This window comes from Anomaloglossus baeobatrachus, chromosome 3 (genome assembly GCF_048569485.1).
Source record: "Anomaloglossus baeobatrachus isolate aAnoBae1 chromosome 3, aAnoBae1.hap1, whole genome shotgun sequence".
NCBI lineage: Eukaryota > Metazoa > Chordata > Amphibia > Anura > Aromobatidae > Anomaloglossus > Anomaloglossus baeobatrachus.
Genome location: NC_134355.1, coordinates 581,778,703 through 581,804,260, shown reverse-complemented (window position 1 = coordinate 581,804,260; position 25,558 = coordinate 581,778,703). Strand labels below are relative to the sequence as shown.

The 25,558-nt window shown below is 41.0% G+C and overlaps 1 protein-coding gene across 1 annotated transcript in view; it reads left to right on the top strand.

Moving 5' to 3' along the window:
* The window catches only part of SLCO2A1 (solute carrier organic anion transporter family member 2A1), an 84,048-nt gene that overhangs the window by 31,787 nt on the left and 26,703 nt on the right, over nt 1–25,558 (top strand). Inside the window, exons 2-7 of the mRNA XM_075341000.1 lie at nt 7,523–7,660; nt 7,948–8,110; nt 10,413–10,640; nt 10,720–10,818; nt 11,008–11,138; nt 15,994–16,075. Coding sequence (XP_075197115.1) covers nt 7,523–7,660; nt 7,948–8,110; nt 10,413–10,640; nt 10,720–10,818; nt 11,008–11,138; nt 15,994–16,075 — 841 coding nt within the window. The remainder of the gene's footprint in view (nt 1–7,522; nt 7,661–7,947; nt 8,111–10,412; nt 10,641–10,719; nt 10,819–11,007; nt 11,139–15,993; nt 16,076–25,558) is intronic.

Genomic DNA, 25,558 nt, shown 5'->3' with positions numbered 1-25,558 from the left:
GGATAGTATTCAGATGCCATCCACATGTTGTCTTTTTCTCGTGGACTGTTTACCCTTTCAAACTTTTGACATAAGTTTACGTCATGGTTGGATAGGGGTTCACGACCTATGACGTAAACTTACGTCACTGTAATCGTGCAGGAATAGGAGCTGTGCCCACATGATTGTCGTAAGTGATATCCAAGCTCCAGCTGTCACTGCCCATGCCGCCCCTGGCTGTTTAACCCCCTAAATGCCATGATCAATAGTGAACAAAGCATTTAGGGGGTTGAGCTATTCAAGTATGTCTCCACCAATCTGATCCCAGGTCTCTTTTACATGTACCCAATGTTGGTGTATACTGGTTTACTCACTTGGGTATGTATACAGTTTTTTCCTCAACGCTTACCAAATTACCTAATATTCAATTGGGTTGCAATCTCGAGACTATGGGGGCCTATCCAGCACCTCTAGTTCATTGTCATAGAACGATTTCTTTGCCAATCTCTATGTATGCTTCAGATCACTGTCCTTTTCATACCCATAGTACTCAAGTGTATGAAGTAACTCATCTTGAAGAGTACTCACATATACTGTAGCTGAGCATTGAGACCACCATTGATCTTGGTCAAGTATCCAACATATTTGGTTGAGAAAAATCCCCATGTCATCAGGCTTCCTCCATCTAACGACAGTTTCTTCAATTTCTTGATCCGTTAGCCCTTTAGTTCCTTGTTTCTTCCAGACTCATTTGCACCCATTAGAGCCTCGTATATTGACTTTCGTCTCATTGCTCCAAATAAACCGTTTCCAATCTTCTGATTTCCACTTTTCGAACATTTTTGCAAATCCAAGTCAATGCTTTTTAAGATGTTATTGAAGTTGAGACTTCACTTTCTTTCGGGCCACCATTTCAGATTGATGTAGTGTACGTTGCACGGTGCTTGCATGGACGTCTGTGATCTCCCTATGACAAAGCATATGAGCCGCCCCCACTGCTGTGTTTATCACACAAGAACTGATAGACCTTGTGATGAGCAGACTTGTTGACTCCAACCCTCAACGTCCACTTCTTGGTTCTTGAATGGATGGACGGACTTCATTTCATATTCTTCAAACTCTCATGGCCTCACATGATGCAGTTTGGTGATTTTCTTGGCCGAGAGACTGCTATCGATGAGATGGATGATGCTGTTTCTCTTTTCTTGGGAAATCTTCTTCATGGCTGCTCCTTAATTCGAACCAGTGGCCTTTCACTTTCGCAATCAAGTTATTAACACACTGAGCTCTTATGGCATGTGAGAACAGGTTGTAATTTGTAGTATACAATAAGAAAAAGATTTTTCCACCACGAGGAGCAAAATAGTAAAAATCCAGTGATATGACAAGAATCTGCATAACTAATCATATGCTAAGTAGCTGCATGTCAAATTTATGTATGAGATAGCCAAGATGATTGTCTATAAAATGAAGGGAGTCTCACGTTGGAAGCTGTAGTGGATGGTGAGATATGGAGCCTGAAAGTCAAAAGTTTAAAATATTGTTACCCTTTTAGTTGTCAGTGTATGTGGATAAAACTTTAACCCCTTCACGACCTTGGACGGATCTATCCGTCAAGGATCGTGTCCCGTTAAGCCCCGCCCCCTGCCGCAGGCAGGCGGCGACGGTCAGCACACATATCAGCTGTTTTCAACAGCTGACATGTGTGCCTGCATGTTACGAGTGAAATCGCCTCCACTCGCAACATTTAACCCCTTAAATCTCGCTGACAAAGTCTGGCAGCGAGATCTATATGTGCGCGGCCATGTTTTTTACTTACCGCTGCCCCCACCGGAAGTCACGTGAGTGATCACGTGACGTTCGGTGGTTGCCATCGTAGCACAGCGTCATGTGATGACGCCTGCAGCTACGAAGTTTCACTTTCGTTTTTCCTCAGCACGGAGCAGAGGGAAACCGGAAGTGACTGAATCTGCTGTTTACAGCTGTATAGCTGTGATCAGCAGATAGATAAGAGCGATCGGATTGCTGATCGCTATTGCCCCCTAGGGGGACTAGTAAAATAAAAAAAAAGAGTAAAAAAAAGTTTTAAAAAATAAAAAAAAACAAAAAACCTAAAAGTTCAAATCACCCCCTTTCACCCCATTGAAAATGAAAGGGTTAAAAATATTAATAAATATACACATATTTGGTATCGCCGCGTTCAGAAATGCCCGATCTATCAAAATATAAAATCAATTAATCTGATTGGTAAATGGCGTAGTGGCAAAAAAATTCCAAACGCCAAAATTACGTTTTTTGGTCGCCGCATGTTTTACGCAAAATGCAATAACAGGCGATCAAAATGTAGCATCTGTGCAAAAATAGTACCATTAAAAATGTTAGCTCGAGACGCAAAAAATAAGCCATCACTGAGCCATAGATCCCGAAAAATGAGAACACTACGTGTTTCGGAAAATGGCGCAAAACGTACGCCACTTTTATTGGACAAACTTGTGAATTTTTTTTAACCCCTTAGATACAAGTAAACCTATACATGTTTGGTGTCTACAAACTCGCACTGACCTGAGGCATCACAACAACACATCAGTTTTACCATATAGTGAACATGGTGAAGAAAACATCCCAAAAACTATTGTGCGATCACACTTTTTTTGCAGTTTTTCCACACTTGGAATTTTTTTGCTGTTTTCCAGTACAATATATGGTAAAACCTATGGTTTCATTTAAAAGTACAACTCGTCCCGCAAACAACAAGCCCTCATATGGCAAGATTGACGGAATAATAAAAAAGTTACGGCTCTCGGAAGAAAAGGAGCAAAAAACAAAAACCAAAAACGGAAAGTGCACGGGGGCTGAAGGGGTTAAAAGGCTAATCCAGCACTGTGACATTAGTATCAATGGGAGTTATATGAATCGGACCCCCCATATTTTTTAATTAGATGCCATATCCCAATAATATGAAGAAGTTTGGTTGTGATGCGTATGGCCTATTAAGGAACTGCTCTGTAGAAGCAAATTGTGAAATCATTTTTTTGTAGCAATTATCGGGCAATATCTTGGGATCCTTTACAAAAACTACAAAGTTTACTTTACCCTTATTATACCTGTTTATCTATAACAGGATGTTTAGAGTAGTATTAGACAAACTCAATGTTTCTTCAGGCAAACAGGAAGGTTTTCCTGAGTTAAAATAAAGGGAACCGTATGAGTGGTCTCTAATGTTATCATCCAACCTGGACATTTTATCCAGCAATATTATTTGCCTTGTGTCTATTTGTTAATAGCCTTACACTGTGTCAAGCGGTATGCCAAGCAGATTTTGGCCTCGTTTCGTGAGGACAAGATTTTTGCTATTGACGGGGAAAAGTGAACAAATAGCGACATGTGACCTGATTCTTCTCCTGCCAGAGAGGCCCCGTGTGGTGGGGACTGTGTGCAGGAATTACACTGTCTATCAATGGCTTTCATTGCACTTTCTGATTTTCAGTTGATCTTTCAAAGGCATGTAACAAAGCAACATAATACAGGTATCTCATGTGTCTGCGCATAGGCACCAAATGGAGCGCACGCGACTGTAATTCACGAAGGAAAGTCTAATTCATTTTTACTGCTGGGTTTTAGAGTTAAATTCAACGGACATAGAACATTTCTGGACTTATAAAAGTTGTCCGACTTATCAATTAAGCTTATTAAAAGGCAAGGAATGTTGTAAAATCATGAAGAAAGCTATATATACACCGACTGTAGCCCTCGTTACTCCAGGGCAGGATGCTTCGGCATTCTCCATTCATCCAGGTAGATGCATTTTTTAGTTACATGACTTCTGACACCATTGATTGACCACATTGGGTAGGTAACGCTCATAAGATATTATCAGCTCTGCATTGGATGACTGATTCTGTGCTAATTCATTTCTTAAATTATATCAAAAAGACTGACCTCTAATAGGTGTGAACAGGTGCTAGCTGAAAACACGGCTACAAAAGTACATAAAGCTGCACTCCAAAATGCTACCAATTAATAAGGGAACTCTGGTATTGCATTACTGCAATAGGAATATCTGAAAAAAGAGGTACTTATCTTATATATTGGCTAATGCATGTGAGCCCAGTAACCACGACAAGGTGATCTCTTATATACACTTATACTGGGACCCCAACTTGAAATGCCTCTATCTGGGTTAAAAACCGACATGTCTGGACAGAAAGGATCCTGCTATCCTTTCTGCTCAGACATGTAGGTTTTTAAACCAGATAGAGACATTTCAATTTAGGGTGCCAGTATAAATAGATATAAGAGATCACCTTGTCACATGATTACTTTATTAATACAAATTTATATTGTTTTTTAGATGTAAATTTCCATGTCCCATGCATATACATAACTATAACTCCTTCCTACAAGAGCCTTTTTCAATTTTTTTTTTCATTTACATCATTTACCATACGGTTAAACTAATTTGCTATTTTTCTATATATCAGACTTTTATGGACACAATAATGCAATTTTTTTTTAAATCTGATTTGGTAAAGTAGGGCATTCGGATTTAATGTTGGCTATTTTCTAAATGTTTTTCAACATTTTTTTAATTTTTACTCTAATTTTGAATGCGCCTTTTAGACTAAACAGTATAGTAAGAGCACTGGCAAGACTCTGCTATGCAGTCGTGCTATGTAAATGTTGCTGTCAGAGACTGAAAGGGAGCTGCAGTCCTCATCTGAATAACCTACCCTGTATAGATGAGCTCAGCTGATGAGCCTGCCCCAAACACCAACACCTAATGTGTGACATACATGGACCTCACATGTAGGGAAAAAAATTAAATGACAAGTTTCCAGCAGCCACCACTATGGGGAGCTCTGGAGCATACTGGATACAGCTTTATTATTTATTTCAATGTATGAATGGTTTGCAACATAAAACTGTATTAAGCAATGATTTAGTACAGAATTGTAAAATATCAATAATAAATAACTTAAAAAAAGTGTTTGAACAAAGACAACCACTGAATACTGATTATATTACATCTAATACAACAGATTTGTTGTATGTAATAGATTAGCGGATTGCTTTACTTCCAGACAGCCCATAGATGGCAAATATCTTGGCGGTCTGTGTTCTATACTGCAGAGAGCAACTGCATGTGATCGGGACCAAGTAGTCGACTGTCTGATACAACCAAGCTTCCTATAGGGAAGATACAGATGGTTTATTTTACCAGGAGGCTGAATTTTCTCCTGTAACTGGGGCCAATATACCAGTGGAAATCTGGAAAAAGCATATATAATGAAATGTTCCCCAAAGGACTTTTATAACCCTATAGTTGGGGTGGGGGCAAAATATGTGAAATAAATAATAAATAATGAAAATAGCTAAAAGTAAATAAAAGCTTTTGTCAATCCAAATAGCTGTTATTAGATAAAACTTCACATTTTAGAGTGGCCTTTTATTGTGGCCAGCCTAAGGCAAACCTGTGCAATAATCATGCTGTCTAATCAGCACCTGCCACAAGTGTGAGGTGGATGGATTCTCAGAAAATGAGAAGTGTTCATGATACTCAGATTTAGACAAATTTGTGAACAAATTTTCAGAGAAACTGGCTTTTTCTGTACATAGAAAAAGTCTGAGATCTCAGAGTTCAGCTCATAAAAATGGGAACAAAAACAAAAGTGTTGTGTCTATATTTTTAATCAGTCTAATAGCTGATGAGAAGCACGACATACTGACCAACGAGGGCCTCATCCATATGTGACTGCCACCTCTGTGTCCTCTATAGCTGCATATATGCACCTGCAGCAAGGTTCACATTAATACTGTGCTTTACATTGCTTTGATAGTTTGAAAATTGGTAGGGAAATGCTAATATTAATAATTTTTACTCCTAAATGACTGCTGCACTTTCAGACAACTTGATCTCAGTTGCTGGTCAACATGCTAAATAGGACATCTACAATTCACTTTATTTAGGTTTTCATTCCCTTAAAAAGTCACTCCAAGGTGATGAACACTAGCAGTGCCACATCTACATAACTTGTCCCGTGCCTGCTGTAAAGTGTAATCTGTCTGTAGCAGCAGAGACGGATTACAGGAAGTGGGAGCGAGGCCTTGTCTCTCTGCTCCCGCTCTCCTGTCTGTCCGAGAGGTAGACTTTTAGTTCAGGACATGCAATGGCAGGGGCAATAAATGCTTAAAAATGAAGAAAACAAAGTCAAATACCTATATGTGGGCATAATGGTGATAAAGAGGAACCACCCTTTCAAAACTATGAAGTACGGCTAAAAAACTAGGGATGTTTAGTTTGAAAAGACTGATGGCATATACCAAACCCCTAACCCGTACCTTTGTGTCCCAACGCGGAAATAAAAACGCGACAACCTCTTAACCTTTAGTGGATGGGGTCAGCTACAGCCTTGTTTAACTTTAAAACTCGAATTTCACTTAGAATCGTGAGGAAAAAAACCTCTTCCATCCGAGACGGTTTGGCGACAACAGGCGACCACGGGAGTTAGTGAGCTCTCCATCAAAGGAAATCTTCAAGTGGAAACTGGATAAACATATAGCTGGGATTATTTAGGAAAGCCTGCACTCACAAGGGGTTGGACTCGATGGCCCTTGAAGTCCCTTCTAACTCTACTATTCTATGATTAAAAAGTTGGATAGTAAGTTACAAATCATACGAACCCGAAAAGTTCTTGGACGTATTAGACTGGGATGTGCATCAAAAATAGTTTTACCCTCCTGAGGGAAGAGGACAGGAAGAGCATGCTTCACTACAGGTTTTCTGAAAAGGGATGGTACACTGTAAATATTGTCTACAGTTATACTGTACACCCTACATTAGTTTGTAGCAGTTCTTCTTGGGCACATCCAGTATCGTCTAAGCTTTTGGATAGACCTTTCCTACAATGCTGCTCCGTTGCTGCCTTGTTTTGTTTTTCTGATTTCCATCATTCTCCCAGAAATAGAATATCCGTGTCTGGCGCTAAGTGAGTGACATCAAACACCCCCTGATGTGACAAGGAAGCAGGCCCTCCGATCTCCATATCTCACGTCCTCCCACAGATACGGGACTTAGAACATCCCGCAGAAATCTTATAACATCTAGAGACCCGTATCCATTATATGCAGCATTATTCATTTATAAATGACTTATTGTGATATTTATTTTGTCTATTGAGCTGAAAATCTGTTTGGATTCTGAGATAACAGTATAAGGGAGTGGGTATCATAAGACCAGCGGCTGTTGTGGGATCCTTGAAGATACGTCCCAGCCCTGGTTGGCGTCATGCTCTTTGCCGTTAGTTGGCAGGACTCCCTCATCAGAGGAACTGCACCGTTCGCAAACAAGCGGGCGATAAGTTGGCTGAAAGGCCATGACAAGGGAGATGAAAATAAGAATCAGGCCCTTTCATCTGGAGTGTCTAAACCAGACACCATCATGAGATCCTTTGTTATTCAGAGTCCCTTCTATGACCAGAAAGAGAAACATAAAAAATACTATGGCAGGAAAAAAATATTGACTGCATCTATGTTTTTTCCTTAGGTTTTTGTGTTTTGCCATGCTCTTCTGCAGCTCTCGCAGCTCTTGTACAGCGCTTACTTTAAGAGCAGCCTGACCACAATTGAGAAACGCTTTGGCCTCTCCAGCTCGACTTCTGGTCTTCTCTCAAGCATCCACGAGGTAGGTCCACCATCATTTGTTGCATAAAGATGTTCTTTAGCTGTTTATCAAATGCATGCAATACCAGACAAATCCCACTTGCAAGAGAGGCGCTATTCCTACAAGAAAAGTAGACCTTTTTTGTCTAACCATAAACATATCCTTTTAGTAACTCTTCACTGACTCTTGACGTAACAGTATTATCTCCTATCTCACCATTAGCATAGATTTTATCTGATAATTTTTTATACAGCAATGTCAATCTAATTCTGTTCATATTGTGCTGATTTTTACTTCCTCTGTTTCAGATTAGTAATGCTGTGCTGATTATCTTCATAAGCTATTTTGGATGTCGGGTACATCGACCTCGTGTTATTGGTATTGGTGCTTTACTGCTAGCCCTTGGGACATTCCTACTGACAGTACCACACTTCCTCTCGGAGAGGTATCAGTACACATCAATAGAACATGGTATGTTCTTCTCGAGAATGCTTGGGTCTTTGAACCCTATTTGTTTTCTATAAATTGACAAATGCATATTATAATAATATGACTTTAAAAAAAATGAAAATAAATATAAGACCTTTCCAATTTAAGTTAATACAATGCTGATACAAAAGAAGGCAGGAATAAAGACTCTAAAAGGGAATCTGTCAACAGGTTTTTGCTACCTCATCTGAGAGCATCATAATGTAGGAAAAGAGATCCTGAATCTAAAGATGTATCACTTAGTTTACTGGGTGCAGCCATTCTGATGTAATGTAAGATTTTAGTTTTTGCATGTAGCAGAGCCCATACAGCCCACACCAGGCTCTCAGTGCACATTTCCATAGACAGAAGCTGCTAATCACAAGGGGGGGGGGGCTGGAGTCAGACTACAGTTCACCTGCTCCTCAGAACCACTAAGGATTAAGCTACTGAAGCTAAACTAACATTGCAAACAAAAACACTCTGAGATAAGAGACTACTGGCTGTGAACTGAATCTTAACCCTTACAGCATGCTGTCTTCAGATTGCAGAGAAAAAACCTGCTGACAAAGCCCCTTTAAAGGGGCTGTCTGGGACTTTTAAATTGATGCCCTACCCTTAATAGCTCAGCAATATCTGATCGATGGGGTTGCAACACCCGGCATTTTTGATGATCAGCTGTTCCCTGGCACTTGCGATGGTGTGCAGCACAGCTCCATCACTAGTATAGTGGCTACAGCAGATACTGCACATCTGCCCGCTATTGATTCACCATTATAATGTAGAAAGAGCTGTGAAAATCCACAACTGAGCATTTCCAGTCAACAGGACCAGGAACAGCTGCTCTGTGGGGGTGTTCAGTGTGACCTATCAGATATTGATGACCTACACTAATTATAGGCTCTCAATGTAAAAGTTCCTGACAATCCCTTAAAGCACCACTCCAGTGTTTTTTTAATTTCACCTCTAGAGTGGTGCTTTAAATCTAAGTCACCTGCCCTGTCTTATAGTCACATGCCCCGTTTTCATCTTCCATCGCTGCCACTCCGGTTGGTTTCCTGAAATTTGTGACCTGCTGGCAGCTCCAGTGTTTCATGGAGTTAACAGGAGGCCACTTTTCAATACAAGTCTATGAGAGCCTCATTCTGGCCTTGTTCTGCCTCTCATAGACTTGCGTTGAGCGCTTTTGGTGTAACTTTTCACATACGGCAAAACAGAAGTTATGGGCACCAGAACGATGATGAAAAATTGAAAACGCTGGAAGGTGAGTATAAGACTGGGGAGCAGGGGACTTAGATTTAAAGCACCACTCCAGTGCTTAGAAAAAAAAAGAAATGCTGGAGTGGTGTTTTAAGTAGTTTCTAACTCTGACTTATAATTTAATGTGTATGGGGTTTCCTAACACTTGCCTGAAAGTAGAAAGTACTCATGCCCTCATTGTGCCCTCTTAAAAGTAATTATACCCTTTAATAATGCCCCTAAAATATAATAATGACCTCCTAATGCTTCCCACTTTTAAAATAATTAGTTGCCCATAAAACTAATTATATCCTCATATTGCTCTATTAAAAGTGATTATTTGTTAATGTCCTCAAAATTATATACCCTAAAAATTAATAATATCCATTAGTGCACATTCAAATAGTATTATTGCCTTCTTTTTTCCCATTTAAAAGTAATTATGCCCCATAAGTGCCCAAGAGACATAAATCAATATTCCTTATACTCACCTAACAAGGATCTCCTGATTTTCGAGCCGAATACAAGCAGGGCAATGTGGTGACCAGAGCAAGAGTCTTGCCGGCTGGGCAATGTGGTGACCGGAGTATGAGCTTTGCTGGCTGGGCAATGCGGTGACCAGAGCATGAGACTTGCCGGCTGGGCAATGTGGTGACCGGAGTATGAGCTTTGCTGGCTGGGCAATGCGGTGACCAGAGCATGAGTCTTGCCGGCTGGGCAATGCGGTGACCGGAGCATGAGTCTTGCCGGCTGGGCAATGCGGTGACTGGAGCAGGAGTCTTGCCGGCTGGGCAATGCAGTGATCGGAGCATGAGTCTTTCCGGCTGCGGACTGCGGATAGGATGGGGAATGGCATGTGGGAGCCAATACTTCTTTGCTCTGTCACCAGTCTCAATTGTATAGGTATCCAGTAGATGCTGATAATATTGAAAGTAGCACTCGCCCAGTTTTGAGTGGTTAACACAGAGTGATTCAATCAGAACCTAATTCTGATTCTGACAAGGTCACGTAGCTAAGTTATAGACAGAACATTTCACTTAAGTTGACATATTGATTTATTGGACAGGAAATAAAACTCAGCAAGAACTATGCACCGGAGAAAACAGGACTATGTATGATACAAGGACTCAAGGCCAAGGATCATCCCAAACCAAAAACATTGACTCCAGCAAGATGTGGGCGATAATGGTGGTGGGGCAGTTACTGGCTGGAATTGGCACAGTACCTATACAACCCTTTGGTATCTCCTATATTGATGATTTTGCGGAACCAAACAATTCACCTTTGTATATTGGTAAGAAATTAAATCTAAGCTGAATTAAATATATTTTTAGTATCTATGTGATGTAACCATTCTTCTTGTCTGTCTGCAGCCATTCTGTTTGCAATCTCAGTCTTCGGACCAGCGTTCGGGTATCTTCTTGGTTCCATGGTCTTGAGAATGTTTGTCGACATTGGAAGAGTTGACACTGGTGAGTAAAGATGGAGAACTTACACCATATACTAGTAATATCGGTATCATTCTTAATTAGAATAACAAAAATCTGAAGAAAATTGGAAAATTTAGAACATGCACAAACTGTTATGTTCTCATATGCGGAATGCCATAATTGAACTCGTTTATCTAATTTGTTAATGATAACTATTATCTCTTGTTTCAGGGGAAGTTGACATTAACCCAGGTGATCCACGTTGGATAGGGGCTTGGTGGCTTGGTCTACTCATAGCATGTGGATGCCTTGTGATTACATCCATCCCTTATTTTTTCTTTCCAAAGCACATGACAACAAAGGTAAAAAAAATGTTTCACGTTTTCTAAGCTTAGACATTTTGAAGGCAATTCATGTAAGACCAACAAATGAATTTAACTTTTGCGTTTGTAAAATGAATCCTGCTTTCTCTTGATCAACACAGAAGGAAATTAGGGTAAATGTGACAGAATTTTTTGTTTTAAATTTAATGTCCTGATCTTCTAATTTTGTATTATTGCCCAAGTGATGTCCATTGCTTAGGTCTTAACCATTATTCATAGTTTGAATGGTTGACGTAAAAGACTACTCAAGCGTTTCTTTTTTATTAACCCTTTTTGTTAGCCATCAGTAATGTGTGTACAGTTTGTTTATTAAAATACTACCAGTCGCAATCTTCTGCTGTTTCCAGCACTGCTCATGTCCTCTCCTTCATGTGACTTCAACTACGACTAGCTAGCTCACACAGGATTTGGGTGATAATTGAAGGCCACTTTTTCAATGTAAGTGTATGAAACTCAAAACAAGGCTCTCATGCACTTACTGTAAGAAACTAACTAATGATTTGAAATGACTGCCAAAAAATAGGAGATGAGGTCACTTGATGCAGGAGAGGATTTGAGGAGCGCTGGAAACGGCAGATGATAGCAATCGGCAGGGCCGATGTCAAAACCTGGTGCACTCGGTTAAGTGTCGGGGGCCCTGGACAGCCGGGGGGGGGTCAACTCGCTGTCGTCCGTGGAAATGATCAGTTCTGCGTCCCCCAGGCCGAATTCCAGGGACCGCAATTCTCAGGCCGGGAGCCACACTTTCCTGACAACAGAAACAGAAAATGCACTGAATAGCGGCACCACACAGAAACAGGAAGAGGTGTACTCACAGGAATCCACGTGGAGTCAAAGTGAGGCAGGACAGCAGTGCTAATCTCCGTATATAGTCCCAGGAACCAATCCAAGTTTCAAATAACATAGAAGTTCAGTGCAGCATTTATTTTTTCACTTCAAGGATACAACAGCAAATGAATCCATGTTATAGCAGGGGAGGGGGAGCGGTGAGGGAGAGCTCTTTGTACGACAGCCATGTCACACCGACCAGGCGCTTCTATGGGTCCACTTTGGAGTGGAAAACAGCTGATCATAGAGATTAGCTGCAGAAGAACTGGGCGGCCCGGTGTCCTCTTCTGCAGCTAATCGCTACGATCAGCTATTTTCCACTACTGTTGTGACCGTGCGTGCTCCCGCAGTCACAACGAGAGCTGAAGAAGTGAAGGCGCATGTGCCGCCCTCTCAGCCACAAGACTACAATAACAGAGTCTTCAAAAAGATGGCGCTATGTGCAGGTGCCAACCCCAACGCCATCTTAGTGACAAAAAAGATGAATAGTAACTTTAGCATATTGAACAGAGAGGGGCAGGAACAACAGGCAGGAGGACGGGAAGCCATATGAATACCCACCCAGAGATTATCTGCTCAGTTGCAATTGTCACTCATGAAGCTGACGATTTTTTAAAGTTTACTGTCTTGGAATTGAAAACCTAAACATCCGAGCTGACTACTAATGGTATGTAGATAAGCAGCCTGATAGCGGCAGTATAGCACTGGCTTTAGCTTATATACGAAAATCCTGATAATTGGTTCCCTTTAATGTGCCCGATAGTTTTTTTTCACAACCACACATATGAGGGGGTGAAATCACTGGGTTTAGCTGACCTTTCTTTAGGGCGGCTTTACACGTTGCAACATCGCACGTGCGATGTCGGTGGGGTCAAATCGAAAGTGACGCACATCCGGCGTCACTTTCGACATCGTAGTGTGTAAATTCTAGATGATACGATTAACGAGCGCAAAAGCGTCGTTATCGTATCATCGGTGTATTCTCCGACATTTCCATAATGCCGGTGCAGAGACAGGTACGATGTTGTTCCTCGTTCCTGCGGCAGCACACATCACTGTGTGTAAAGCCGCAGGAGGGAGGAACATCTCCTACCTGCCTCCCGGCTGCAATGAGAAGGAAGGAGGTGGACGGGATGTTTACATCCTGCTCATCTCCGCCCCTCCTCCGCTATTGGCCGCCTGCCGTGTGACATCGCTATGACGCCGCACGACCCGCCCCCTTAGGAAGGAGGCGGGTCGCCGGCCAGAGCGACGGTCGCAGGGCAGGTGAGTGCATGTGAAGCTGGCGTAGCGATAATGTTCGCTACGCCAGCTATCACAAGATATCGTACCTGCGACGGGGGGCATGGACTATCGCACTCGACATCGCAGCATCGGCTTGCAATGTCGTAATGTGCAAAGCCCACCTTAGTGTGCACATGTGCCATTTGGGAAATGGAGATGGTCGACAGGTGAAATCGGTGCTTTGTGCAGTACAATCAAAGACATCCATGCCAATGTAATAAAAACAAAAAAACAAAAAAACAAAAAAAAAAAACAAAAAACAAAAAAGTGAGCCGGAGTATGAGATGGTATACATGGAACTTGTGAGACCATGTTCACACTGGCCATGAGACTAAGAGAAACCAAGGAAAAAAAATTGTGAAAACATACCCTGCTGTAACTAAATAAAAGCATAGTGCATATAAACATAGGGTACTTAGTAAACACTGTTTTTGATCAAAAAAAGCATAAAGCTATCCCACCAAACGTCAAGGTGTACCCAGTTGGGATAGTACCTACACTCTCTAATATTAAAACCTTACCATGGGTCTAAAATAGGCCTCAATGTGGCTAAGGGCTGAGAGCGACCGGGTCCCAACAGGACACACACAGTCAGGGGGATTCACAGAATGAAATGTCCAGCTCGCTGAGAAGGGGGCCACTCCCTGTTTGTACTGAATACAAAAAAACTACATAAAAACAAAAAAGTGAGCCGGAGTATGAGATGGTATACATGGAACTTGTGAGACCATGTTCACACTGGCCATGAGACTAAGAGAAACCAAGGAAAAAAAATTGTGAAAACATACCCTGCTGTAACTAAATAAAAGCATAGTGCATATAAACATAGGGTACTTAGTAAACACTGTTTTTGATCAAAAAAAGCATAAAGCTATCCCACCAAACGTCAAGGTGTACCCAGTTGGGATAGTACCTACACTCTCTAATATTAAAACCTTACCATGGGTCTAAAATAGGCCTCAATGTGGCTAAGGGCTGAGAGAGACCGGGTCCCAACAGGACACACACAGTCAGGGGGATTCACAGAATGAAATGTCCAGCTCGCTGAGAAGGGGGCCACTCCCTGTTTGTACTGAATACAAAAAAACTACATAAAAACAAAAAAGTGAGCCGGAGTATGAGATGGTATACATGGAACTTGTGAGACCATGTTCACACTGGCCATGAGACTAAGAGAAACCAAGGAAAAAAAATTGTGAAAACATACCCTGCTGTAACTAAATAAAAGCATAGTGCATATAAACATAGGGTACTTAGTAAACACTGTTTTTGATCAAAAAAAGCATAAAGCTATCCCACCAAACGTCAAGGTGTACCCAGTTGGGATAGTACTTGCCAATGTAATGTCACACCACAACAGGAACAGACCTTCAAACAGTTGCCAAAAAGTTAAAAGGAAAGAATTCCCTAAAATGTCATTAAATGATTTTATTGCATAGAAGGTACCTAAACTATTACCTTAAACATTATTCTTTTCCAGAAAACTTACACTTTACATTTAGCACAATATGTTCATGTAGGAAATGTTCTTCTGATCTTTGCCAACAGATGGAGAAGCCAGATAATTAAGCATGATACATCACTTCTAACTATTAATTTCTATTGTGTCAAGTTGTTCCTTTGAGATAGCGAAGGACAGTGGGCTCCTATGCTGTCCCTTACACAATTGGCCCCTAGGCTATCCCTTACCTCTGCATTACTCCTAATGGTGGAGATGCTGGAATCCCGTGCCTTTCTATAGTCCTGAGAAATAATACTCTAATACCCCCTCTCCCCAAGGGAGGGACGGGGCAAGAGGGAGATCGCAAACAGATAAGGACATACAAGAGAAAGCTAAAACTCTGACACACTGCACACACACAGGAATAGACAAAGAGACTCAGGAAGAAAAACAAGAGCAGGAGGGTAGGAACAAAAAGGCAACAAGGGTTAACTCCACAACTGTACACAGCAACAGGTATCACACCAGATAATTTGGATCACCACAACTCCCCACACCAACCAAGACAATCTATAGCTGGTATAGGTGGAAGGATCCAGCCAGCATATATAGGAGGAGAGCAGATGTGATTGGCTCCCCCACAGCAGATGATCAATCAAGAGTAACAAGCAGACTAGCAGAGATTAACTCCTGCTAGCCTTCCTCTGAATTAGCACTCAGCAGGTCGATACCCAAATCTGCCTTTGTAGATCACAGACACAAAATTATCAGGCAGTGTGTCAGAATCTGTAGTATGAACAGAAGCCAATGCCATCATGACAGTCGGGGGAGTTTGTGAAAATCTCTGTGTGAGATATTGTCTCAGAATACAGTAGCGCTTTCTTTTTTATTTGTACTCGAGCCGATGATCACAATTAATAATGGCTTGTGTACTGAGGCATAACATCTCCAACCATGGAGCAACTTATAACAGCTTTTGTGCCATTTTGTACTCGCTAATAATTTTGCATGGACCATGGAGTGGAATTACTTGTAAAACGTTTTCTCTCACCTTTATCACTTTTTAATATTTATCAGGACAGACCTATTAAGGGACAAATTTCATGAATCAACATTTTTTGTAGATTTCACATCCTGTCCTTCAACCTCACTCCTCACTTTTCCCCCAGCTGATGTTTGTACATGAGATTGCATGACATTGTGTAACTATTGATGTCCACATATTTTTTGCCTAGTACAAAAAGATTATAACTATGTTTCTTTTTTTATTTTCGGTGTCAGAAGTCAAATACAGAGGAGAACGTTCTCAGGAAGATCCCAGATTCAACCAGCGAGGAAAGTTCTCTATCCGGTTTTATCAAAAGTAAGGAGACGGCACCACAGGGACACCACGGCCAGCCATATCACAGGAAGGGCTGAGCACATATTATTCCTCAAGTCAAGTGCTGAGCACTGTGAATTCTTGTCCTTGACGTTCAGTTCAGTAACTAACAATAATATGACTCTTATGACCAGGAAGATAAATGCTGCCCAACCTACAAGACTGGATGTAGGAAGAGTTCAGAATTAAGAACTGCTTATGGTTTTTCTAGATATAGTTGGCCAGTAATATAGTTGGCCAGTAATAGTGAAACAATGTGTGGGCTGTTACAAAAGTAATCATGTAGGACCAGTAGTGGACACAGACAAAAGAGGGTGAGAACAATATATGGGCCCTTAACACTACAGTAGTTCTTCATAATGCCCAATTCTACCTACTTTGGAGGTGGTGGTAGTGGCCCCCTTACCTCTTGAGCCGCTGTGTGGCTACACAGGTTTCACCAATGGTATGGTTCTTGCTTCTGAAATTGTGTAATTTATGAACATTTTAAAGGCTTCTTACATGGATTGACTTTTCAAAACACTTTTAAAGGGAATCTGTCAGGTACAATATGTACCCAGAGCCACGAGCAGTTCTAGGTGCATATTGCTAATCCCTGCCTAACCGTCCCAGCATCTAGTAGCATAGATAAAGAGATCTTTAGAAAAAGTATTTCTAAAGATCATTTCTTATATGCTAATCAGTGAGGGGACTAGTCCCCTGGGCGTTAGTTCCCATGGCTAGTCGGCTCCATTAGCATGTAGTACACCCATGTGAGCGTGCTAACATGCTAATGAACGTGCAGCGTCACAGGATGATCTCACTCCCCTCTCCGCTGCCATCGCCACCCGACACTGGATTTCAGCTCAGTGCGCATGACCCTGGACTTTTGGTCATGTGCACTACTTCAGTTTGAAGCCAGGACGCGTACACCCGACTTCATAATGCGCATGACCCAAACTCCAAGGTCATGCGCACTGAGCCGAAATCCAGCGTTGGACGCGATGGCAGCGGAGAGGTGAGTGAGATCAACCTGTGACGTTGCACATTCATTAGCATGTTAGCACGCCCACAGGGGCCCACAGGGGTATACCAACACGCTAATGGAGCCGACTAGCCAGGGGAACTGACGCCCAGGGGACTAGTCCCCTCGGTCATTAGCATACGATAAAAGATCTTTAGAAATAATTTTTCTAAAGATCCCTTTATCTATGGTAGTGTATACAGGGACGGTTAGCAGGGATTAGGAATATGCACCCAGAACTGCTCGTGGTTCTGGGTGCATATTGGACCTGACAGGTTCACTTTAAATGGTAATTTTCATCATACGTTCATTTTTGCCAAGCATCACTATTATTATTACTCCATAACTGTAGGTAAAAAGACATGGACTGCACGTCCAAATATTATACATAGAACTACTGCAGCTAAGCAAAATTTTCAAAACTGAACATGAGGTTCTTAGTTAAAGCGCCACTGAAGCATTTCTTTTCATTTCAGCACTGGAGTGGTGCTTTAAATCTAATTCCCCTGCCCAGTCTTATACTCACCTTCCGGCGTCTTCATCTGTTATCCGCGTCGCTCCAGCCTGTCTTCTCCAGTTTGAGACCTGTTGGCTGCTCCAGTGTTTCATGAAGTGCGCCGGAGGTCACAACTCAATGTAACTCTATGAGAGCCTCATTCTGTTCTCTTTCTGGCTCTCATAGACTTGCATTGAGAACTTGTAATGTAATTTCTGACTTCTGGCCAGTCAGAAGCTACGGGCAAAAGATGGCGTTGTAGGATTGCAAAGGAATCGGTAAGAGGTTGAAGCCAATGGTAGGTTAATATAAGACCGAGGGCAGGAGTCCTAGATTTAAACACCACTCTAGTGTTAAAAAATCCCCAAAAACGTGGGAGTGGTGCATAAACATTTTGATCAAAGTATATAAGGCCACTGTCACATCACAACTGAGAGCAAATAGTGCAAGTCCTAATAGGAGGAGTGGTAGTAACAAGGAAAAAAAATAAAGAAAAAAACCATCATTGTAGGTAAAAAGATATGGACAACATACTCAAATATCACACAGCGGTGCGCTGCCACTAGGCAAAACCTTCCAATCATCTATCCATCATTATTGAAAACAATTAGCACTTTAATAGTTGAACCATTTTTATAAATCCCCATATACACTGTGTGCAGAATTATTAGGCAAATGAGTATTTTGATCACATGATAATTTTTATTCATGTTGTCCTACTCCAAGCTGTATAGGCTTGAGAGCCAACTACCAATTAAGTAAATCAGGTGATGTGCATCTCTGTAATGAGGCGGGGTTTGGTGTAATGACATCAACACCCTATATAAGATGTGCTTAATTATTAGGCAACTTCCTTTCCTTTGGCAAAATGGGTCACAAGAGAGATTTCACAGGCTCTGAAAAGTCCAAAATTGTGAGATGTCTTGCAGAGGGATGCAGCAGTCTTGAAATTGCCAAACATTTGAAGCGTGATCACCGAACAATCAAGTGTTTCATGGCAAATAGCCAACAGGGTCGCAAGAAGCGTGTTGGGCAAAAAAGGCGCAAAATAACTGCCCATGAATTGAGGAAAATGAAGCGTGAAGCTGACAAGATGCCATTTGCCACCAGTTTGGCAATATTTCAGAGCCGCAACGTTACTGAACTATCAAAAAGCACAAGGTGTGCCATACTCAGGGACATGGCCAAAGTAAGGAAGGCTGAAAAACGACCACCTTTGAACAAGAAACATAAGATAAATCGTCAAGACTGGGCCAATAAATATCTTAAGACTGATTTTTCAAAGGTTTTATGGACTGATGAAATGAGAGTGACTCTTGATGGGCCACATGGATGGAGGCTGGATCAGTAAAGGGCAGAGAGCTCCACTCCGACGTAGACGCCAGCAAGGTGGAGGTGGGGTACTGGTATGGGCTGGTATTATCAAAGATGAACTTGTGGGACTTTTTCGGGTTGAGGATGGAGTGAAGCTCAACTCCCAAACCTACTGCCAGTTTCTGGAAGACAGCATCTTCAAGAAGTGGTACAGGAAGACGTCGGTATCGTTCAAGAAAAACATGATTTTCATGCAGGACAATGCTCCATCACATGCATCCAATTACTCCACAGCGTGGCTGGCCAGTAAAGGTCTAAAAGATGAAAAAATAATGACATGGCCCCCTTGTTCACCTAATCTGAACCCCATAGAGAACCTGTGGTCCCTCATAAAATGTGAGATCTACAAGGAGGGAAAACAGTACACCTCTCGGAACAGTGTCTGGGAGTCTGTGGTGGCTGCTGCATGCAATGTTGATCGTAAACAGATCAAGCAAGTGACAGAATCTATGGATGGTAGGCTGTTGAGTGTGATCATAAAGAAAGGTGGCTATATTGGTCACTAATTTATTGGGGTTTTGTTTTTGCATCTCAGAAATGTTTATTTCTACATTTTGTGCAGTTATATTGGTTTACCTGGTGAAAATAAACAAGGGAGATGGGAATATATTTGGTTTTTATTAAGTTGCCTAATAATTCTGCACAGTAATTGTTACCTGCACAATCAGATATCCTCCTAAGATAGCCAAATCTAAGAAAAACCACTCCAACTTCCAAAAATATTAAGCTTTGATATTTATAAGTCTTTTGGGTTGATTGAGAACATAGTTGTTGATCAATAATAAAAAAAATCTCTAAAATACGACTTGCCAAATGTAATTCTGCACACAGTGTATTTGATGTCATTTATGCGCTGAGCTTTTATAGTAGAAAGTATAACTTTATACAGTATCTCTGTAGTCAGCTCAGTGCCAGAAATAAGGATCTAACGCACTTTTTGATTTTAGTGGCTTTACAGGTAAGGTTTGTAGTTTGGCAGCAGTTATGACAAGATTTACTCCGAGCATTGAAGCTATTAGCACAGGATAGAAAAGTGTATGGTTTTACCACCAACTACGAGTGTATCAGGACACGCACAAAGCTTCTCTTGTTTGCTGCAATGACCATACGGTTTCCAAGAATTTTTTGGCACGCTTCATAGTCAATCACGCAGTCACTCAGGAACATTAATAAAAAGAATTTTGGCAAGAACATTCTTGAATATGCATCCAACTTGGCAGCATTGGACAGTTTGTACTGATTGATGGCCCAGAGCATCTAGTTGCAGGACAAAATACATTTATTTTGTAATTTTGTATATATATCTATCTATCTATCTATATATATATATATATATATATATATATATACACTCACCAGAAAAGGGGTAACAATTAGGGATGATCGAATACCTCAAATATTCGGCTTCGCGAATATCCGACGAATAGGACGCTGATATGCGAATATTCGATGTGCAATGTAAGTATATGGGAAACCCAAATAGTTCCGAATAGTTGTTATTCGGGTTTCCCATAGACTTACATTGCGCATCGAATATTCACGAATAGTTGAATAGCGGCGACGTATTTGGCAAATATTTGTGAAGCCGAATATTTGAAGTATTCGATCATCCCTAGTAACAATGTTTCGGACTTTTGACTTTCAGGCTCCATATCTCACCATCCACTACAGTTTTGAGTGTGAAACTACCTTCATTTTATAGATAAAAAGCATGGACAGCATCCGAGGGGTATTTTCAATTTTCTTTATTCCATCAGGCAACGTTTCGCCCTACATTTGGGCTTTATCAAGCATTCCTATATGTAAGGCGAAATGTTGCCTGATGAAATAAAGAAAATTGAAAATACCCCAGGGACGCTGTCCATACTTTTTATCTGTGAGATGGTGACCAAGAGGATCCCTTTGACTTAAGGCCCTGTCACACACAGAGATAAATCTGCGGCAGATCTGTGGTTGCAGTGAAATTGTGGACAATCAGTGCCAGGTTTGTGGTTGTGTACAAATGGAACAATATGTCCATGATTTCATGGCAACCACAGATCTGCCAAAGATTTATCTCTGTGTGTGACAGGGCCGCATCACCTATCGTTGGTGAAGTATTCCACCTGGTGTTGCAAACAGTCTGTTTTGTGCTTACCTTCATTTTATAGACAATCATCATGTCTTATGTCATATAGAAATTTGCTTTGCAAGTATTTAGCATATGATTAGTTATGCAGATTCTTGTCATGTCACTACATTTTTACTGTTTTGCTCCTAGTGTTTGAAAAATCATTTTCTTCCTGTATACTACAAATTATAACCTGTTCTCAGATTCCCTAATAGCTCAGTGTGTTATTAGGTTGATTCCCAAACAAAAGGTCACTGGCTCAAATTGAGGAGATACCCAAGAAAAGAGAAACAGCATCATCCGGCTCAGTCTCTCGGCCACAAAAATTGCCAAACGGCATCATGTGAGGGCCATGACAGTAGGAAGAGTACGAAATGAAGTTTATCCATTCAAAAGCCAAAAGGTGGACATCCAGGAAAAATATTGGAGTCAACAAGTCAGCTCATCACAAGGTCTATCAGTTCTGGTGCACCAAACACAGCAAAGGACGTGGCTCTAAAGGCCGCTTTACACGCTGCGATCTCGCTAGCGCGATTGCTAGCGTGCGTACCCGCCCCCATCGTTTGTGCGTCACGGGCAAATTGCTGCCCGTGGCGCACAAAATCGCTTGGACCCGTCACACTACTTACCTGCCTAGCGACGTCGCAGTGACCAGCGAACCACCTCTTTTCTAAGGCGTCACAGTGACGTCACTAAGCGGCGACCCAATCAAAGTGGAGGGGCGGAGATGAGCGGGACGTAACATCCCGCCCACCTCCTTCCTTACGCATTGCCGGCGGCCGCAGGTAAGGAGATGTTCATCGTTCCTGCGGTGTCACACATAGCAATGTGTGCTGCCACAGGAACGACCAACAACATCGTATCTGCAGCAGCAACGATTTTTGGGAATAGGGGAGCATGTCAACGATTAACGATTTTGCACGATTTTGTGACCATTTTCGATCGCACGTAAGTGTCACACACAATGACATCGCAAAAGCGGTTGGATGTGCGTCATGAATTCCGTGACCCCAACGGCATCGCTGTAGCGATGTCGCTGCGTGTAAAGCGGCCTTAATGCTTCATAATAGTGAGATCCCAGACGTCTATGCAAGCACTGTGTGATGCATGTTACACAAGTCTGGAATGGTACCCCGAAAAAAGGTAAAGAAGCCTCAACTTCAATATTGTAATGAGAAGAGTCGGCTCGAGTTTACAAAAAAGTACGAACAGTGGAAGATTGGAAACAGTTGATTTGGCGCAATATGACAAAAGTCACTAGACTAGGCTCTGAAAGGTCGAGGAAAAACAAGGTAAAAAGGGACTAAGAAAATAGATCAAGAAATTGAAGGAACTGTCAAGTTCAGTGGAGGAAGCTTGAACATATGGGATTATTGACCAGGATCGATGGTGGTCTCAATGCTGACCTATATGTGAGTATCCTACAAGAGGAGTTACTTCAAATACTCCAGTACTATGGGTATGAAAATAATGACATAGTGTTCCAGCAGGACAATGACCAAAGCATACGTCGAGATTGGTGGTTCAATGGTTCAATGACAAAGAAGTAGAGTTGCTGGATTGGTCCCTACAGTCCCCACACCTCAACCCAATCAAACAATTGTGGGTACAGTTGAACAAAAAGTTGTATACTGTAGATACCAAAGTGACAAAACAGAGGAAGGGGGTGACCCCGCTCACCTGTACTCGAGATCAAATCCAGACCGTGCACGGAAAGAAAGAGGTAGGCAGACCTCAGCATCAGCATGAGTAGAGTAGAAATCCAGCAATATGGTCCAAAATAGGTTAAAAATAGGTTCTTTCTTTATTTCATGTTCAAGTTAAAAAAAATTTTCCATCATGAATTCATAGGAATAAATGTAAGAGGACGCGTTTCGAACAGAGTTTGTTCTTAGTCTGTCTCTAGTAAATGGACACTGACAGAGTGATTAAAAAGACATGAAACCGGAAATCCATGTTGCCCGCATGCACATTGAGAAAGTGCTGCGATGCTCCAGTAATGCAACTACTAGAGGATTATCTGGAGCATCGCAGCACTTTCTCAATGTGCATGCGGGCAACATGGATTCACTGCAGGTTAATGCAATTGAGAAAGTGTGTCTACCAAAAAGAGGTGGTAATCTTAAAGATATTCTTTGTCGCAAGGAAATCAAGTGGATTTTTACAATGGACACTAGAACTCCCCTGGGTATGAATTTAAAGAAAGATATGTTGTATGTGTATTGATATGACCACTTATTTCCCATGGGAGTCGAATTACTCCAATTAATCACCTTGAACCTGTGCAGTCTTTTCAGATTCTATGTCCGGTTTCATGTCTTTTTAATCACTCTCTCAGTGTCCATTTACTAGAGACAGACTAAGAACAAACTCTGTTCGAAACGCGTCCTCTTACGTTTATTCCTATGAATTCATGATGGAAATTTTTTTTTAACTTGAACATAAAATAAAGAAAGAACCTATTTTTAACCTATCTTGGACCAGATTGCTGGATTTCTACTCTACTCATGCTGTAGATACCAAAGTGAGTATGAACCAACATTGGGTCCTTGTAGAAGTGACCTGGCATCAGATTTTGGTCTAGACATGCTTGAATCTGATCAAGAGCATGCCCAGAAGGATTCAGGCAGTGTTGAAAGCCAAAAGGTGGATTTACAAAGTACTAACAAAATAATAAAAAATTAGATTTTGAAAAACAGTAAGAATGCAGTGACATGAGAAGAATCTGCATATCATGTTAAATAGTGAAAGTCAAATTTATGCATGAGATAACCAAAATGATTGTCTATAAAATGTAGGTAGTCTCACAATCAAAACTGCATTGGGTCGGGAGATATGGAGTCTGAAAATCAAATACAGAAAATAGAAAAAGTAGTTCATCTCACCCTTCCTAAAGTCCAGGTCAGGATCGGTGTTGGTGCACGGAGCTGCCCTGGCCTCAGGTAGAACACAGACAAGCAAAATAGAGTATAATCTCCAGCACTTCAAAGAAGGTTAAAAATATTTATTGAGGTTCTATTAAAAAAGATCCATCGATCATGAAAACAGTGAGGGGGGACACATTAAGAGAAATCCAATGTGTTTCAGCTAGTAGAGCCTTTTTCAAGGATTGCACTTACATGTCTATTGTGCACACAGATATACTGAGAAGTTTCACTTGGAATGGAAAGGAACCTGGAAACAATTTCCAGTAATTGCTAGTAGTAAAGTCTCTATAGCAAGCACCTGAAAAAATGCATGTATGAAACACCCAAGTAAAGTGAACAGGTGCATATAGGTGCGTGCACACATAGACAGGAAAAAGGATGTATATAAAATAAAAAATACAAAATACCAAAAATTAGTACAGATAAAACCGAAACATATATATATATAATACAATACAAAAAATATACATTCAGTTATATTGCAAAATGAGATCCTGCCGAACATTAAGACCTAGGGGTTGGCGTGTAGCCAGTTTAAAAATCCAGTAAGATTCACGATTTAGTATAGTTCTAAATGGTTCTAAATTTCAAGGTATTGAAAAGAGTTTTCAAATCAGCCAGAGGTGGAGATTATCATAGAACTATACTAAATCGTGAATCTTACTGGATTTTTAAACTAGCTACACGCCAACCCCTAGGTCTTAATGTTCGGCAGGATCTCATTTTGCAATATAACTGAATGTATATTTTTTGTATTGTATTATATATATATGTTTCGGTTTTATCTGTACTAATTTTTGGTATTTTTTATTTTATATACATCCTTTTTCTTGTCTATGTGTGCACGCACCTATATGCACCTGTTCACTTTACTTAGGTGTTTCATACATGCATTTTTTCAGGTGCTTACTATAGAGACTTTTCTACTAGCAATTACTGGAAATTGTTTCCAGGTTCCTTTCCATTCCAAGTGAAACTTCTCAGTATATCTGTGTGCACAATAGACATGTAAGTGCAATCCTTGAATAAGGCTCTACTAGCTGAAACATGTTGGATTTCTCTTAATGTGTCCCCCCTCACTGTTTTCATGATCGATGGATCTTTTTTAATAGAACCTCAATAAATATTTTTAACCTTCTTTGAAGTGCTGGAGATCATACTCTAGTTTCCTTGTCTGAAAATCAAAAGTTTAAAACATTGTTACTCTTTTGCTTGTCAGTATATACAGTACAGACCAAAAGTTTGGACACACCTTCTCATTCAAAGAGTTTTCTTTATTTTCATGACTAAAAATTGTAGATTCACATTGAAGGCATCAAAACTATGAATTAAAACATGTGGAATGAAATACTTAAAAAAGTGTGAAACAACTGAAAATACGTCTTATATTCTAGGTTCTTCAAAGTAGCCACCTTTTGCTTTGATTACTGCTTTGCACACTCTTAGCATTCTCTTCATGAGCTTCAAGAAGTGGTCACTGGAAATGGTTTACCAACAGTCTTGAATGAGTTCCCAGAGATGCTTAGCACTTGTTGGCCCTTTTGCCTTCACTCTG